At 47.6% G+C, this 17,269-nt stretch overlaps 1 protein-coding gene across 7 annotated transcripts in view; it reads left to right on the forward strand.

Annotated features, from left to right (window-relative positions):
- Tead1 (TEA domain transcription factor 1) overlaps positions 1-17,269 on the forward strand; it is a 222,925-nt gene that overhangs the window by 176,670 nt on the left and 28,986 nt on the right. For 5 of the 7 annotated variants that reach the window (XM_021166757.2, XM_021166759.2, XM_029479285.1 and 2 more), the window contains 5 exons: positions 3,199-3,210; positions 3,945-4,079; positions 5,303-5,349; positions 6,223-6,284; positions 8,175-8,299. In XM_021166757.2, coding sequence (XP_021022416.1) covers positions 3,199-3,210; positions 3,945-4,079; positions 5,303-5,349; positions 6,223-6,284; positions 8,175-8,299 — 381 coding nt within the window. The remainder of the gene's footprint in view (positions 1-3,198; positions 3,211-3,944; positions 4,080-5,302; positions 5,350-6,222; positions 6,285-8,174; positions 8,300-17,269) is intronic. The other 2 variants (XM_029479283.1, XM_021166760.2) reach the window with 1 other exon arrangement.

A 17,269-nucleotide genomic window follows, 5' to 3' on the forward strand; every position in this document is an offset into this window, starting at 1 on the left:
TCTCTCTCTCTCTCTCTCTCTCTCTCTCTCTCTCTCTCTCTCTCTCTCTCTCCTGGTGTCTAAGTCAGACAGAGTATAACTCAATATTGACTTCCTGCAGTGTTTCAAGATAAAACAGTTCTCGTACCCTTTGTAAATCTCATCCTCGTCTCAGAGACATCGAGAGATACAAATACATCTTAGAGTGAAGTTAATTTGGTGTGTGAGTGTAGCTCACATTTCTTGCATGCAGCAAGACTTACTGGGTCCATCAGCCCCTATCCTTTTTTTATGAGGGTAAGAGGAGCCAACAGATAAAAGGCCAGGATATTATCTTGTAGTGACACGGGCAGGCAATTTACCCAGGTTTGACACTTAGGGTGATAATTTTTCCAAAGCCAGCCACGGGTCTCAGGGCTGCAAATGACAGACGAGAGATCATCTTTCTCAACTCCCATCTCAAGGTAAGAGGGTCTGCGGACAAGCTCCTTTTTTCACAGAGCCCTGTCAGTGCTTATTATCTGTCTCCAGGGTTACTTTAGATTTTACACACACCCTCCCCCCCAACCCACACATAGCCCTTTTAATTTTTACATGTATATTGTAGATGAAGAGCCACTGCTGTGAAAGTCAATGAATAGGTAGGAATCACGAGAGAGGACGTTTTAGTCCATTTACAGGAAATTGCTCATTCTCAGGCAGGTGGGTCAAGTGCAGGAGCCACTACTTGAGATAAAATTTCCGTCCCACACTTAGCTGCCTGTCCTGACAGACAAAAAGCCAAGAGGTGCCCAGATTTGAACAAACTATGTGGTTGCTGCCGGTCATTAGTTCAGTGGCCTTATAGAACATGGTGTGCTGCTTATAATGGAACTCACTGGCCACCCTCATACTTACAAATACATTTATAATGGAGCCAGAAGATGTAAGATGTCAAGGTGAAATTCTTTGTTAAGTGAAGAAAGTAAAAGGTGTCATGTGACCTGCCCTAGGTAGGGAAGAAGCCTGGCACTTGATTTCCTAACAGAAAGCACTGGGTGCTAGAGAGTCACAGAAAACAATAGCTCTGCTCTCCTGCCTTTGAGCTCTGTGTTTATTTATGCACCTTCCAGACAGAGTGGCCAGTAGTCATTAGATAGATGAATTAGATCATGCATGCTCTGAGGCTCTGAGAGAGTCCAGGTCGTGTGTACACCCACCCTGCCCCCACCCTCACTGATTTCCTTGTTTCAAAATGTGGCTGGGGACATGGCTCAGCAGGCAAAGGCACGTGCTCGCAAGCCTGACCTGGGTTCAGTCAGGGACTCACAGTGAGAGAACCAGCGACTACAAACTGTCCTCTGACTCTGTATGTGGGTGCATATATACCTGGTAAATGTTTCCATTTTTTTTTAAAGGAAAACTATCTTAATTCTTCATGGATATTTTGATGAACTTTTGAACATACCTAGCAAAGAGAAATGTTTCTAGCAGGTGCTCATGTCTATAGGTCTTAGAGATTCAAGGAACTTGTTTTTAATCCGGACCTGGGCTAAGGTTTTTCAGGTTGCCCCACTAACTAAAATGCACCAATCATATTCCACACTGGGTCAGCATCTAATAAACACAGGATCTCTGAGGGAGACTACATGGCTTTCTCATGAAACAGGGCAAGGTCCTGAAACAATTTTGTAGTTCTTCAGAATTCACAGCAGCCGGGCAGGATAAAAGTCTGGGCTTCTCTTTTCCAAACTATCCCATTCTGGGGTCCAAAGAGGATGTGAAGCCTGCCCCTGTGGCCATTCCCTGCCATTACCTCAGTCTCAGCAGATTGCCCCAGAGAGCTTTTATTATAGCCTCTCACCAGGGGTTAAGTGGCTTCAGGGCTGGAGTCCAATGTGATGGCCTCAAAGAAAACCTAGCCAGTGTGTATTGGTGTTAGGCCTTCTTCACTGTGTAGAGCCATGCTCACTGCTCATCCATTCCCTGCTGAGAGGATGGGTGGGGCCAGGTGAAGCCACTGGGCTGCCACTGCCACCTCTGTGTGCTCAGCTAGGGTCTGCTTTAGGATAACGTGTGTAAGCTTCCCGTCTATAATAAAATTCCATTTCCGTGTGTGTGTGTGTGTGTGTGTGTGTGTGTGTGTNGTGTGTGTGTGTGTGTGTGTGTGTGTGTGTGTGTGTGTGTGTGTAAGCTTCCAGTCAATAATAAAATTCTATTTCTCTGTGTGTGTGTGTGTGTGTGTGTGTGTGTGTGTGTAATATTAAATTTTACCTGGCATCATCAACTTCAGTTAGACAGGCTTCAGGTTAGAGGTTTGACTGGCTGGCCAACCAAATCTGGCTTGAAGGAGTGAGTGCCTGCTAGTGAGAAGATAGGAAGCACCATTCTTAGTCATGGTAGGCCGTTGTAGCAGGGACCAGCAAACAGACAGGCACCCCCAGGCCCCTTCACTGTGCCCTTGATGCAGAAGCTGCCATAGCATGCAGATGTTCGGGGGGTGGGGGGTGGGGGGGGAGGGGGCAGGTCCAGCCTGGAGAACCAGCTCGGGCTCACTAGCACTCAAATATAAAGCGTAGATGTGGGAAAATGCATGTTTAGCTCCTCCTCCTTCCCCTCCTCCACCCCTTCTTATTCTTCCACTCTGAAAAAAATATTCTGTAATAGAATAGTTTTATTCTTTGAGAATCTGTCTCTTGACTTCCAGAATGTTTTCGAGCCTGATTCTTTTTCAGGCTTCTCTTGACCCTCCCTTTGGCAGCTCAGCCTGTTTGCTCCTCACCTTTGGTTAGCTATGCAAACATGGAAGCTGCCTCCTGGCTGGCGTTTCTGTTGTGCCTCAGCCACTGTCCTCACTGTAGACTCTTGAGTGGCAGCTGGATGGGAGACACCACAGTTTGTGTTGGTGTTACTACTGTGTCCCTGCTCCGGGGACCTCTGGGTTCTGAGTGTAGACTCTCAACTCTGCGTGCATCCATGGGTCCTGAGTTTCATCTATAATGGGGATGCCACATAGTCCCACAGCCAGGGAGCTGGGTGGTCAGTTCTGTCAGTGGTGACTGTTCAATAGCATCTGGATAGCATATCCCTAAAGTGTAAGAATTGACACATTTTCTTATGCATTTTTTTATGGCACATGAATGTTGTGTTTATATACATATGGTTTTTTTAACTGAAGAAGAAAAATAACCCTGCCTTTGTACGCGATCCTTTTAACAAACTCTTTATTATTGTATCCAGGTAACAAGCATGGTAAGTATGCTCTCTAAACTGAGTATTCTGTATTTTAGCTGTGCTTGGCAGAATTTTTTTTTTTTTTCTTTTTTGGCTAGCTTTGTGTTACCAATCTTGGCTTTGTAGAAAAGATCCATTTTGGAAAGGAAACACTGTAGCCTCCCCCACACTCTGAGCTTTGGTAAAGGAACCCCTGTAGCCTTAGCCCCATAGCATGTGCCCCACAGCATGCTGCTTGGCTGTTCCTCTACCGTCTGCTGCTTTGTGAGCTGCCCCTCCACGGATGTCTGCCAGGGTTCCTGGGCCTGGAATGACCTCAGCAGGGGTCTGGCACTGTGGTCCAATGACAGCAGGCACCCAAATAATGCTCTCTTCGATCTGTGGATGGCCCTACCCCTGCTGGTGACCTTTCACTTGAAAGTCCGGTCACCCCCGACCCCTGGCATGATAAGCCCTTGAGAATTCTTCCGGAGGTAGAAACAATGATTATATTGTTAGACTTCCTATCATTGGAAAAAATGGATCAAGGGTTTAAAACCCAACCTGGCAACTAGCAGCTGCCTGCTAGTAGCCCTAGTTCTGAAAGCCAGAGTCACTGCCTCCCGGCCGTGTTGATTTCTCTCTGTGCATGTGTGCTTTCATGGCCCCCGTGTGGCTCTGTATTTTAGTCTTTGTGCTCGTGGCTGTACTGTTTAGCCCGCATGGTAGACATGTGTTCTCTATTAAGTCAGTGTGTCACTGTCATCTTCAAGGATCAGACTGCCAAGGACAAGGCCCTGCAACACATGGCTGCCATGTCATCAGCCCAGATCGTATCGGCTACTGCCATCCACAACAAGCTGGGGCTGCCTGGGATTCCACGCCCCACCTTCCCGGGGGGTCCGGGGGTAAGTTAATACTCAAACCGCACCATGGGTGTGATGGCACAGCTACTCAGGAAGCTGATTTAGAAGGATCACAAGTTTGAAAGCCTACTTGGGCTATGTAGTAAGTTCAAGGTCAACCTGCATAACTTGATGCAACCTTGTCTACAACTAGGATAAAAAGGGACTGAGGATGTAGCTCAGTAGTAGAGCATTTGCCCGTCATGAGTGAGGTCCTTAGGACAGTCCACAGTATCACTGAATAAAAGATAGGTAGGTAGGTGATGATAGGTGATGATAGATGGATAGGTAGGTAGACAAAGAGATAGGTGATAGATGAGTAGATAGGATAAAAAGATAGATGAAGGGTGGATAGAAAAATAGTAGGTGGATAGATAGATGATTGACAGATGATACGAAATGGATGGACAAAGGGAAGAGAGATGCGGTAGAAAAGAAGTAAAGGAAGGAGGGGTGGAAAGGAAGAAAGGAAAAGAAATGGAAATAAGAGGGAGAAGAAAATAGTGAAATTTAAAGGCATGAGATTAAGATATCTTGTTTGTGGAGTCCCATTTAGTTGCAACCTGCCTCTTTTACTCTTTTTCTTAGTTCTTGGTCTCCATCTCTATCCCTGTGTTCTCAGGGTTATTTTATAGCAACCAAAACCCACAGGGGCAAAATGCTCTTTTTAATATTTTTATCTGTCAGCTCCCAAAGGCTGAGAAGCTATCTGTTACATCCAGTTTCACCCCAGAGCCATCTTCAGTAGTCTCAGTTTCATGGCCATTTTACAGATGACAAAGCTGAGTTTACTCACCATGAGGCACCATTAGCTGTGACTTGGTCGTTTGGATAAGCAGCAATGTCGGCATTCTGCCAGAGGCCTTAGGTATGCTCACAGCAGAGACGAGTGTCCTAGTTGCTTCTTCACACTTTGACGTCTTTGTTTCAAAGTCTGTGTGTTGTTCCCTTGGACCTTGGGAGCTACACAACTGTGGGACGTGCAGGAAGCCCTTGCAGAAGAAGCTGAAGTGCTTCCACATTGCCTCTTGGCCTTAGGAGAGTTTTCAGGACACGGTGGCTAAAGGAAGCTCCCTGGGGTAGGCTGTGGTCTTGAACACAGCACTGACCACATCCAGACTTCAGAGATCTGGTGTTCTTCAGCAGAGGCTTAAAATTTGAACATGTCGCACAGTGTGCTCTGATGAGAACTCATAACCCTGAAGCCTTTGCTTCTTGCCTTCCAGTTCTGGCCTGGGATGATACAGACAGGACAGCCAGGATCCTCACAAGAGTAAGTCTTTGAAGGCCCCAGACAGCAGAGGCTAGGCAGCCCACCCTGGGGAACATTTTACAGTACCAGGCTTTCTCAGGGATGATGGGAGATGAGACAGTCAAACGGAAGTCTGACCTTCTTTATGTTCTAGGACATGGAAATGGGACCCACCTTTGAGAGTTAGCAATGGTATAGATTCCTTTCTCCCACCTGCAGTATTAGCAGTGACATAGCTAGACACTTGAATTAGGTCCCTTATCCTTCATGGCTTTGGCTGCAGCACCAGGGTCTTCCTTACCTAAGAGAGGGCAGCAAAGATACTGTCTCTTTCCATTGTGACTGTCCCTGTGATAGGAGTGTCTGATAGGAAAATTCCAGAGACCCCTTGAGTCCAAAGCGCAAGCTCAGCCCACAAGAGCCAAGGGCAGCTTGGGGATAAAGTAGAAAGGGAATTTTCTTTGTATGTCCTACAAAGAAATGTTTGGCCTAGTGGTCTAGAGATGGGATACCCTGACTCATGGCCTCCTAAGCCCTCCCTAGGTCATGACAGCTGCTGGCCTTGGTCTGTGCAGGGATGAGAAGTACACTCTATGGGTACCTGTACACCTCCATGGTACCTGCTACATTGGGAAGCCAGGCTGACCTCAGTCCAGCTTAGTTCACCACATCGTTGTGAGTGTTTGTACCTCAGCAGCCTGCCGAGTAGCCTCTCCTTTGGAAGTAGAAACTTCTTTTAGGTAAATATAGCTCCTCATGGAACGGGCATCCCACTGCAGGCAGGGATCCAGGCAGGTGGGATGATGGGGAGAATCCTACTGCAGGCCAGAGCCAGGCCTGGGCAGTAGCCACTACTGCATCCGTAATTTTGACATGTCAACCATTTTTCCCCAGCGTCAAGCCCTTTGTGCAGCAGGCCTACCCCATCCAGCCAGCAGTCACAGCCCCCATTCCAGGTGAGTCTCCCTGCTTCTTGGATGAGGAGTAGGTGAGGGCAGCCTGGCCTCTTTTGTCCCCGTGCAGTGATATAGGTCTTAGCCACCAGCTGCCTCTCTTCTTTTCCCTAAGGGTGGGTCATCTTTGAAGCTGAGAAAAGACCCAGGCATCTCCCACCAGGCCCTGTGTCTCTTAATTCAAGAGTTCTTTCTCTGGGGCCTAGAGAGACAGCTCAGGGGTCAAGAGCAGCGATTGCCATTGTAGAAGACCTGGGTTTGTTCCCAGTACCCTCATGGTGGCTTACACACATTTCTTAATCCAGTTCCAGGGGATGTAATCAGTGTTCTTTTCTTACCTGCAAGCATTAGGCACACACACGGTGCACATACATATATGCAGGCAAAGCACCTAGATGATAAAAGTAAGTAAATAAGAATAAATTTTAAAGATATCTATCTATCTATCTATCTATCTATCTATCTATCTATCTATCTATCTATCTATCATGTGTGTGTACACTGTAGCTGTCTTTAAACACTCCAGAAGAGGGCATCAGATTTTTGTTATGGATGGTTGTGAGCCACCATGTGGTGGCTTTGAACTCAGGACCTTTGGAAGAGCAGTTGGTGCCATCTCACCGGCCCAAGAATACATTTTAAAACACCCCTTTCTTCCAAGAGCTCCTTCTGTGGGACTGTCAGGAAACAGGAAGCCCGACCACTTTCACTTGAAGACGCTGGGCCCCACTTCCCACAAGGGGAAGTTGTTGCGGTCACGATCATCCTTAGCTACCAAATCATGCCATCCAGTCAGACTCAGATCACTTACGCTTTCTTAGGTAGTGAAGTTCAGTTCCCTGTGGCTTCCCTCCTGTAGGAGAGGGCTTACATGCAAGCTCATAGCAGAAACTGAATCTAGGTGACCCATCTGATTCCCCTTCTCCTGGGCCCAGACACCCAAATTGTGCGCTCAGCTGAACATCTTGAGAGAGTGTATAATCCTGGATCTACCCTTTCAGGGCCCCTAGTCAAATACACATTCCACAGTGCCCTGTGTTTCTGTGAAGCGCCCTGAGGGAATGTTGTATAGTGTTGGTGAGCCAATAGAGACAGCACTGTGGGTCCTGGCTTCACGGCATGCTTTCACAAACAAACGTTTCCCTAGAGGTTTCTGCCATTCTCAGCTTGCTCCCCAGCTAGACCCTGTAACACAGTATCAGTTGCTGTGGCAAAATATCTATGCAAGCAATTGAAGAGAGAAATGGTTTGTGTAGTTTGAGGGTATAGTATAGCCTGTCTTGGCAGTGACGTCATGGAGGGAGGAGTGTAAACAGTACTATTATGTCCACTGGCAGGAAGCAGAGAGGGAATATTGATATGCAGCTCTCATCATCTTTTTTTTGGGGTGGGGGGGGGTTCGAGACAGGGTTTCTCTGTGTAGCCCTGGCTGGCCTGGAACTCACTCTGTAGACTAGGCTGGCCTCAAACTCAGAAATTCACCTGCCTCTGCCTCCCAAGTACTGGGATTAAAGGCGTGCGCCACCACCGCCCGGCTCTCTTCTTCTTTTTTATGTTGTTCAGGACTGGAGCTGTGGGGTAGTGCTATGCACACTTAAGGAGGGTCTTTCCTCTGCTTCAGTTAAACCTCGTAGATAGTTTACCATGGTGATTCTAAGTTTAGTCAAGACAACAACAGACTTTAATCAACCCAGTGTCCTCTGCCACAGCTCTTTAACCCTACTGGAAGCTGGCTTCAGGATGAGTTTCATGCAGTCTGCTTAGCTGTCACTGTCCGCAGAAGCCCTAGCCTGAGTGCCACCAGTGGAAGGATTTCCCTTTGAGGTCCTCTGTGTTCAGAATTCTGCCCCATTGAGGTCTGGAGGTCTGTAAAGGTGACAATTGTTATTTCAGGGTTTGAGCCTACGTCAGCCCCAGCCCCCTCAGTTCCTGCCTGGCAGGGCCGATCCATTGGCACAACCAAGCTTCGCCTGGTGGAATTCTCGGCTTTCCTTGAACAGCAGAGAGACCCAGACTCGGTGAGTATGCACAGAGGGGTGTGGCTGACAGGAAGTGCTTCTGTGCCTGCTCACGTCTTCACCCTGTGGTCTCTCCCTTACTGGTCCCTTCCCTTACACCTGTGTGAAATGTCCTGTGTAAAAACATGTGGAGCCACCAGGCCATGCTACCTCACCCAGGAAGAAGGATGCTGTAGGCAGGTATCTTCTCATAGCTTCAGGTAGGAGAGGTGGGTGTTTATTGCCATGTGGACCACAAGCTCCAGGGAGTACCTTGGCTGGAGGGCAGGCCTTCACCAGGCTTGTATTTCATAAAATTTAACAACAGGGAGTACTTATTGAGCCTTCTTGTATGGCTGATGGGGTATAAAGTGTCTGGACTCTGAGAGATAAATGAGGACCCTGAACTAGTAACTTCTTTAGTCATATAGTTATGTCTGCTAGGTTAAAGTCCATCTTAAAAAGCTAAAGGCTTAACAGCCAGTCATCATATTATCTGGCATTTCTAGTGCAACATCCCCCTCCCCCCCAAAAAAAAGTCAAAAAAGCAATTATCTTCTTCAGAAGTAATGTTGGTGCTTTGATAGCTACTGTAGACTGCAGTGCCTTGTCATGTTGTAAATACCAGAAACACAGGCATCTGGACTCTATTTGTCATTTTCTTCTTTTCCTTCCCCGCCCACTCCCTCTTGTACACATCATCCCATGCATATGTGAGCCTCCTTTCTTCCTCGCCCCCCCCTAAGTCTGTACCCTTTGTTCGCGCCCACTCCTTGGCTGTGAGTGTGAGGGTTGCATCTGTGTGTGGGTGAGCCCCAGGCAGCAATGAAAACAATCATGAGTTAGTGTTTGGGATCCTCACCAACTCCTTTCTCCACACTCTGTATCTCCCAGAACTGACCTCTCCGAGGACATGTTAGATGTGGGGGTCTTGCTGTCATCTGTTATCAAGAGAAAGAATCAGAGGCTGGGCATGGTGGCACACACAGAGGCAGGTAGATGTCTGTGAGTTTGAGGCTAGCCTGGTCTACATAGTGAGTTCTAGGACAGCCCAGGCTATCTAGTGAGGCCCTATGAGAGAGAATGTAGGAGAGGGCAAAGAGGAAGGCACACAGAGGTGAGCACACAGTTTGACATAAGTGAGCATACTGTTCACTCTTATGCTGAGCATCCGAGGTGACCTTCCAAGCTTCTGCTTGGTTGGGTGCAGAGGTGCCCAAGGCAGAGGCACTGTACCACATGTTAACAAGTCTACCAAGAGTTCATGTGGGGGCCTCTGATATACACTCATCACTCTGAGGGCTGTCAGAAGCCAGGGCTGTGATGGAGTAAAGTGGATACCAGAAACTGAAGCTCTTGAGACCCGAGCAAGGACGTAGCTGCCAGGTATGCTCATCTCCAGTGACAGGTGTCATCCAGGAAGAACCCTGCTGGGCTGATAGTCCATACGGGTGATGACATGGGTCACCTGCTTGTTGTTTCTGCTTGGAGGCTGGCCTGGTCTTCCTCCTGTGTCTTGTGTTTGTTTCAGAGCGCTTTGCCATCAAGCCCATCACTCTGTCCTCTTCAGATAGCTTCAGATTTCCTCACTTTGCAGAGGAGGAAGCAGGCCAGGCACATTGGGTGACTTAAGGTGTATAGGTGGCAAACAGAAGGACTGGACTGCATTTCACCTGAAGTGTCCTCTCATCACACCCATGCTGAAGGACCTCTGAACCGCCCGCGTGGTCCTCCATAGGCTTAGATGAGCCAGGCTCTCTCCCTGTGCCCGATTAACACACATCGGATTTCTTGACCACAGTTCTTCCATGTGGCTGGAACATTCCAGAAACTTCAGGTGCTGAATTCCCTTAGAGCCTGCACACACCCTCCCCTTCATTTTAAATCAGAGATGACGCACCTTTAAGTGGTTTTATACTTCACTGTTAGGGAAATGTAGCTGGCACCGTCCCATAGACTGAGTTCCCAAACTGAATAAAAAGGAAGTACACTGAAGGCCAACTAGACATAGTCTGCCAGGGCCTACTACGTGCCGGTGTAAAATAACTCTCTTCCCTCACAGTTGAAAGTTGCTTGCTCTTCTGCTCCTGCAGAGAACTCACCCGTCTACAACTCCCCCACCCTCTTCTGGCCATCAAAGGCATGTGCACTGAAAGACTCATACACATGAGAAAGACAAATGCACATGATGAAAACTAAAATCTTTACAAATAAAAGTTGCTTGATCTTTAGTTTAAAATGTCTACCTTCAACGCTAGACATGTAGCTTAGTTGGAGAAGGCTTATTGAGTATGTACATGCACAGCCCTGGGTTCCACCCACGACACCTCAGCACCGAGGCAGTATAGTTTCAGACAATGAAAACACTTTCTAATGTATCTTGATGTTTCTGACTTGGGGTACGATGTTCAGTCATTTCGGATTTCACCAACTCAAACCATAATTTTGTGTTCCCCAGTCTCTCCTTCCTTCTCACATCCATTTCTCAGTTAAATGTATACAGATGAGTGTATAGGGGCAGGGGCAGTTGGTAAAGTGCTTGCCTAGCATGCTTGGAGCCTTGGGTTTGCTTGCCAGCATCATGTAACCTAAGCATGATGGTGTGTGCCAGCATTTGGGAGGTAGAGACAGGAGGACCAGGAGTTTACTGCCATTCTGTGGATCCATAAGCCACCCCGAGTTGCGTGAGTAGAGGCTGAAAATTGTGTATCTTTCATTTTAATGGAAGCATGAGGGCCCAAAGTATGCTCTGTGTACTGGAGGAGAAAAGTGGTAGTTGACTCGTTGAAGTGAAAGGGAATTATCCAAGTTATGTAAAGCATCCACCAGCATCTGACGCACACCGGTCCTTGCAGTGACCTCACTCAGCAAACGCTCTGTGCTGACCCCGATAGGCCCGAGTGCTGCTTCAGAATTAAGATCAGGCTGAAAAATTTGAAACACGTGGATGATTTCTTCGGTTCTTGAGACTTTGTGTGACTTCTGTGGCATTCATTTCATTGCACTTTGATTCTAAGATAGACACATTAAGGTCATTTAAAATTCCCCATTGGTATATTTCAGAAACTTTTGGAAATAGTTAAAATTTAACATGAAACCATTAGACACATTCATTTGATAAGGAGCCCAGCAAAGTGGCCGGTTTCAAGGACCATAACTAAATTAAATGTTGCAGTTGGAGTCTCTAGGTCCTTACTCCATGTCAACTTGCAGGTGTATTTCTTCTACTTCTCTCCAGCACTGTTGGCTCATTTCAATCACAAGTGATAATGTACTCTTAGTACAGGCTCAGGAGTTGGCTCTGAGCTTAAGAATATTTTCTGTCCGGGCAGTGGTGGCACATGCCTTTAATCCCAACACTTGCGAGGCAGAGGCAGGCAGATTTCTAAATTCGAGGCCAGCCTGGTCTACAGAGTGAGTTCCAGGACAGCCAGGGCTACACAGAGAAACCCTGTCTCGAAAAACAAAAAAAAAAAAAGAAAAAGAAAAAAGAATATTTTCTGCTCTTGCAGAGGACTGATGTTCAGTTCACAGCCACCGTATCAGGCAGCTCACCAGGGGTCTATAGGCACCTATGCTCATGTATACAACCCTACACAGAGACAGATACACGTGCATATACATAATTGAAATAAAATAAATCTTAAAGAATATTCTCAGTAGAACTACTGTTCTCACTAGAGCAAAAAAAGAAACAAAGCAGCCAGGCACAGTGATGGCGAATTGGTTTAATCTGTAGCTCCACACTGAAATAGGTCACTCTTCCTGGATAAGAGGCTTGAAGGGGATTCTGTCTCATAGGCAGCTTTGAACCCTGGTCTTCTGTACTATGATTGCTTAGTTGCCTAAGAGCATGGGACCTAGCCTGCCTCCCTGGTACAGGGCTGCACAGTCAGTGCCAGCCTTGTTTGAAACCCCGCTGGCTCACCACACAACACTGTTATCATCCCTGAGGACTTCTCAATTTTGTCCCTGTCATACGGACAGTGCTAGTTTCATTAGCAGTTATGACCAGTGTCTCTTAAAACTTTCCTATGTGCCAAAACTATATGTTAACTTATTTAATCCTTATGAAGTCGTTTGTCTAATGTTAGACTGCCAGCTGATACTCAAAATGGGATTCATATCCAGATCAGATGACTCTGAGTCCTGAGACTGTGACCAAAAGGCTGTCTGGTCCATTTATGTCTGAGGAGTCGCCTGTGTTCATGGCCCAAGGCTGTGAGGTTCTAATGGAAGAATAATGGGTGGGTGCACGCCCCCTGCTGGCGCCGGGGCCCATGTACAGCAGATGGCAGCACTTCCTCAAGTTGGTGGTTGTTTGTGTTGGTAGAAAACCAGCAAGGCAGTCCCTCTGTTACCTTTGGCTCCACTAGAGACTGAGAGAAAAACAGCAGAGGGTGAAGAAAGAAGGAAGAACCTAAAAAAACAAAGACTGTTTTAGAAATGATTGAGAATGCTTGAAATTACACTTTCTACATGGTTTCAGTGTTGTGCATCAAGGGGCTTAAAGAAGTACAAGCTAGAGCTGGGCGTGGTGATGCACACCTTTAATCCCAGCACTTGGGAGGCAGAGGCAGGCGGATTTCTGAGTTCAAGGCCAGCCTGGTCTACAGAGTTGAATTCCAGGACAGCCAGGGCTATACAGAGAAACCCTGTCTTGAAAAAACAAACAAACAAACAAACAAACAAACCAGGGCTATACAGAGAAACCCTGTCTTGAAAAAACAAACAAACAAACAAACAAAACAAAACAAAACAAAAGAAGTGCAAGCTCCCACAAGGTGCAGGCTGATTTAAAGGGCCAGTCCTGGAATCAGGACTGGTGTCTGGAGGGAGTGTTTGGCAGTTGCTTCCTTGCATATACAAAATGTCATAGTCGGACGCTGTGCGTGGTGTCCTGTGTGTGCCTGTTAAAGCCTGGGTAGTTCCTCAGTCCCTGCCCCGTCTCACTCCTGGGACAAGGAAGTTCCCTTTAGTTGAGCGTTGCCCCTCTGTTCACCACCCAGCATAACCCCTCCCTGTCAGTCTTCCTCCGTGCCAGGCTCCATGTTTCCTGTCCACTGTGGTCCAAGTGCCAGAATGACCAGGCACTGAGAGCAGGTAAAGAGAATGTGCAGGGTTGCTCAGATGACAGCCATAATAGAGAAGGGGACACTGGCGAGGAGATGACACATGGTCCAGCTCTCTGATATGTCACTGGAGCACCCTTGAGCAGGGTTGCTGCCCTGAGTTTGCCTTTGTGTGCCTGCACGGTACACCAGCCTTCCTTAGCCACACCATCAGCACTGTGCTAGGCATTGTGCCCCGAAAATGTGAGCCCTCCAGGAGAAAGGCTGAGTGACCCCAGTTTGCAGCTGAGCGCTCTGTGAAGCCAGAGGAACAAAGAATGTCCTTCCCTGAACTCTTCCTCCTCGCTTTAATGGCGTCTGTATTGCATACAAAGATAGGATTCCTTGACTTATCAACAGTGTGAGCCTGTTTCCCGGCTTTGATGTAGGGTCTCTGAGCAGCTATCTTAATTACAATTTGGTGCTGTCTTGAACGATGCCAAAATGTGTTTTGAACTGGTCTTAAAATGCTATCACGGGAAATAGGACCAGATGGTAGGTAGTGAGGACAAAACCTTGAGGATTAGCCTGCAAGAGGAAGCAGGTACCTGGAACGGGTGAGCATGCTGATGGAATGCAGAAGAGTATCGAGGAGGAGAGGAAGCTCCTAACGCAGTTTCCTGTCAGCCTCAAACTAAACAAGACACTGGCATTGCTGTTAGGACCCAGCCTTGGAGACCTTGAAGCAGTTCACACATGGATGGAAGGATGGGCTGTTTAAAAAGCCAATGGCTTGAGGCATTTCAGGGAAAATCTAAGGAGTAAGTTACTAATATCTAGGGAGATCTCTAAGTGGACAGTGCCCTCCCACATAGCTCCTTTCAGTGAGAAGATGGACGGTTCACAGATCGGCCTGTGGGGGATAGGGGTGGGGGGAGAGTTCAGGCTCTTGAGCTCTATAGATGGGAGAACTGCTGCAGGGTGCCCAGGCTAGGGATCCTGCAGAGCCTGCATTCTAATCCTCGTTTCTCCGTGGCTGGAGTCTGGAGCTGGGGATCCTGGGCTGGTGTGAGTCATTTGTCCTTGCCTAAGGGAGCCCAAGTCCTCTCAGGAGACTGCGGCCTTTGACCCAGCTCTTACTGATGTTCCACAGAAGTACCATCAGATAACCTGAGTCCTTCCAGTAAAGCAATCGGGCCAACATAGGCCCAAAGATGATTTAATTTTCTTATCTTTATAGCTCCTTTCAAAAGCTTAAATTCCCAGATCCAGTTAAATTCCTCTGTCAGACCTCAGTTCTGACGTTGGTTGGTTCAGGAAATGTCATCCGAACAAGTAAAAGGAAATCAGCCTGTAGGAGCCTTTGTGTGAGGAGGGTGTAGGGTTGAGGATGGGTACTGAGTCAGCTGAAGGTTCCAGGCCTCAGGCTATGCAGGGCGTGTTAGAGCACTTACCTTGTCTCATTGAGGGGTGTAGCCATCTGCTCGGATCCCTTTCAGATTCTGTTGCAACTGTCTCTTTCACTTGACCTTCACATTGACCCCTGGAGAAGACCCAGCCACATGTGTCATTTTTGTGTGCAGATGGCACACAGACCAGGTCGCACAGCTCATACCTAGAAGGTTCCTACCTATGCATTCTTAGCATCCCTGACACTTAGAATACTTCATCCCATAGCACATCTGACCCTCTAGGGCTTGGAGGGTGCTGCCGCTTGGTTTGATGGCCAGGATGGCCAGACGTGGTGCGACCCCTCAGCTCTTGCCACGGTGAAGGATGCTAAGTTGTCCCACAGCAGCACACAGCTTCCCATGGCTGCAGCCTGTCCGCCGGGTGGTTTATATTCTCTGAGCTGGTCTGGGAACTCACCCTCTTTCTTCATTAGCCCTTGGGGAAGAGGCAATCGAAAGCATCTGGAAATGCTGGTTTTATAGACATTTCACAGAGACCCAGCCAGGCTCCATCTGCTTTTCTTGGCGGGTCAGCTTCCCTCCCGCTTGCCATCCCAGTGCCTACCCTTCATTCAGCCATGGTATCTCTTCGGCTGCACTGGGTGGAAAGAGGAAGCAGGAAGGAGGCATCCTGGTATAACATCCTGAAACTACAAGGGATCAAGCAGCTTGTTGGGTTTAAGCTCTGGAGGAAACTGGTTCACCTTCTCTCTGGCAGCCGCAGAAAGACCCATGCAGTCCCCATGCTCTCCTGACTGAATCTGCAAGCCACTCTTGGCTTGACTCCACACCCACTCCCGCCATCAAAGGCTGCCCAGGCCACCCTGAACCCTCAGGTTCAGACAGTCCAGGCTGGATCGTGACAGGAAGCAAAGGCAGGTGATTTGTCCTCTCTTTGATTCAGCTTAGACATTAGTATCCTTCGACATGAATTATTTGTCTTGGTTTCTTTAAATTCCTAAGTGGATTATAATTTTTCTCTTGGTATTATTTGACAGCAGTCATTTTTCAAGGTTTTACTAAGTTCTTCAAATACTTGAAATTTTTGGGAGAAGTTTAGGAAAATATCGCCACCTTCAGGTAGTTTGCTGTAGTGCAGCTCTCAGCTCTATCTCAGGGCACAGAGGCTTATTTGTAGTTTTTCTCTCCTCCTCCTCGTCCTCGTCCTCCCCTCCCCTCCCCTCCCCTCCCCTCCGCCCCTCTCCCCTCACCCCTTCCTCCTTCCCTGCCTCTCTTCTTTCAAAAATGAAGCGGTCACATCGGAATTCCCTAAATAAGATAGATCATCAGTCCTATTGAGGAAAGAAAAAGGGTTGGGGAGAGAAAGGAAAACCTTGAAGCCCTGCTAGCCATTGAAATCTACTGTCTCAAACTGGGTACATCCCTGGCGGCTCCATCTCATTTTAGAGGACAGGCCTTTTATGCTTCCTCAAAAGGAGCCTCCTGGGTTAGAGTCTGCTATCCTAAGGGAAATCAGAAGCCTGGTCATGAACCCACCTCAGCTCCAGTAGTGCCGGTAAATAACCTCATGACAGTGGGAATCACCCTGATGAGCCTGGCACTTCCCGCCCTGCAGTTCTGTTTTAAGCCTTTCTTTCCATTTCGTAGCTGTTTGAGGGAGTGCACCAATGGTCTCTCCTCAAGTCGGGGACTTTTACAGTCATGGAATAAAGAGTATTCATGACAGACTCTTGGACAGGCCCAGTTGATGATGTAGTTTCTGTGCATTCTTTCACCAATCACTGGATTCTCATGCAGGGAAGGCACTGCTTTAGAATGGAGGCAGCTGGGGTAGAGAGGCTGAAAGCCCCAGCCGAGAAGTTTCTAGAAAGTGGATGGAATCAGCTGCAAATCCAGACTGAGAACTCAACCAACTCCAGGGTCCAGGTCTCTTCATTCCTCTATGGTTTCCATAGGCAGTGAAGATCAAATGGAACAGGGACTGGGAAGACAGAAACCTTGCTTCAGCGAGGACTGTCGACCCCTCCAGCACCTCCTGTCTGTGACTCTCAGGATTTTCATTCAACCTTTCAGGCTCGTAGTGACAGTGACGACAGACTAGGGTCATGGTGGTAGAAAGAGGAGCTGAGAAACTCCAGATCCCAAGAGATTCTGCCTGTTTTGGGAGTCTCCCATGTACATGGTTACCCCAACTGCTGTAAGCTGTCTTAAGCCACAGGAGAGTTTTACAGCGTGACCCATGCTTCTTTGCAGCCCAGGGGCTTGTCGTCAGCCGTAGTAGACATCCTGAAAATCATACTTTTATTTCCTTACATGTTTTCTTTTTCCTTCCTCACGCCACCCGCCATGTTCCACAGTAGCTTTGCATGGACTATTTATTTAAGCTAAGGCAAATTGAGCCACATGGCCCGTAAGGAAAAGAGCCATATGTTACCCTGTGTCCCTTACCTCCCTATCCCGTTTATTAGTGACAGTTATGTACAGCCCTTGCAATCACTTCTTTGTATTTTTTTAATCTTTTTTTTTTT

The sequence above is a fragment of the Mus caroli genome, chromosome 7 (assembly GCF_900094665.2).
Source record: "Mus caroli chromosome 7, CAROLI_EIJ_v1.1, whole genome shotgun sequence".
Lineage (NCBI taxonomy): Eukaryota > Metazoa > Chordata > Mammalia > Rodentia > Muridae > Mus > Mus caroli.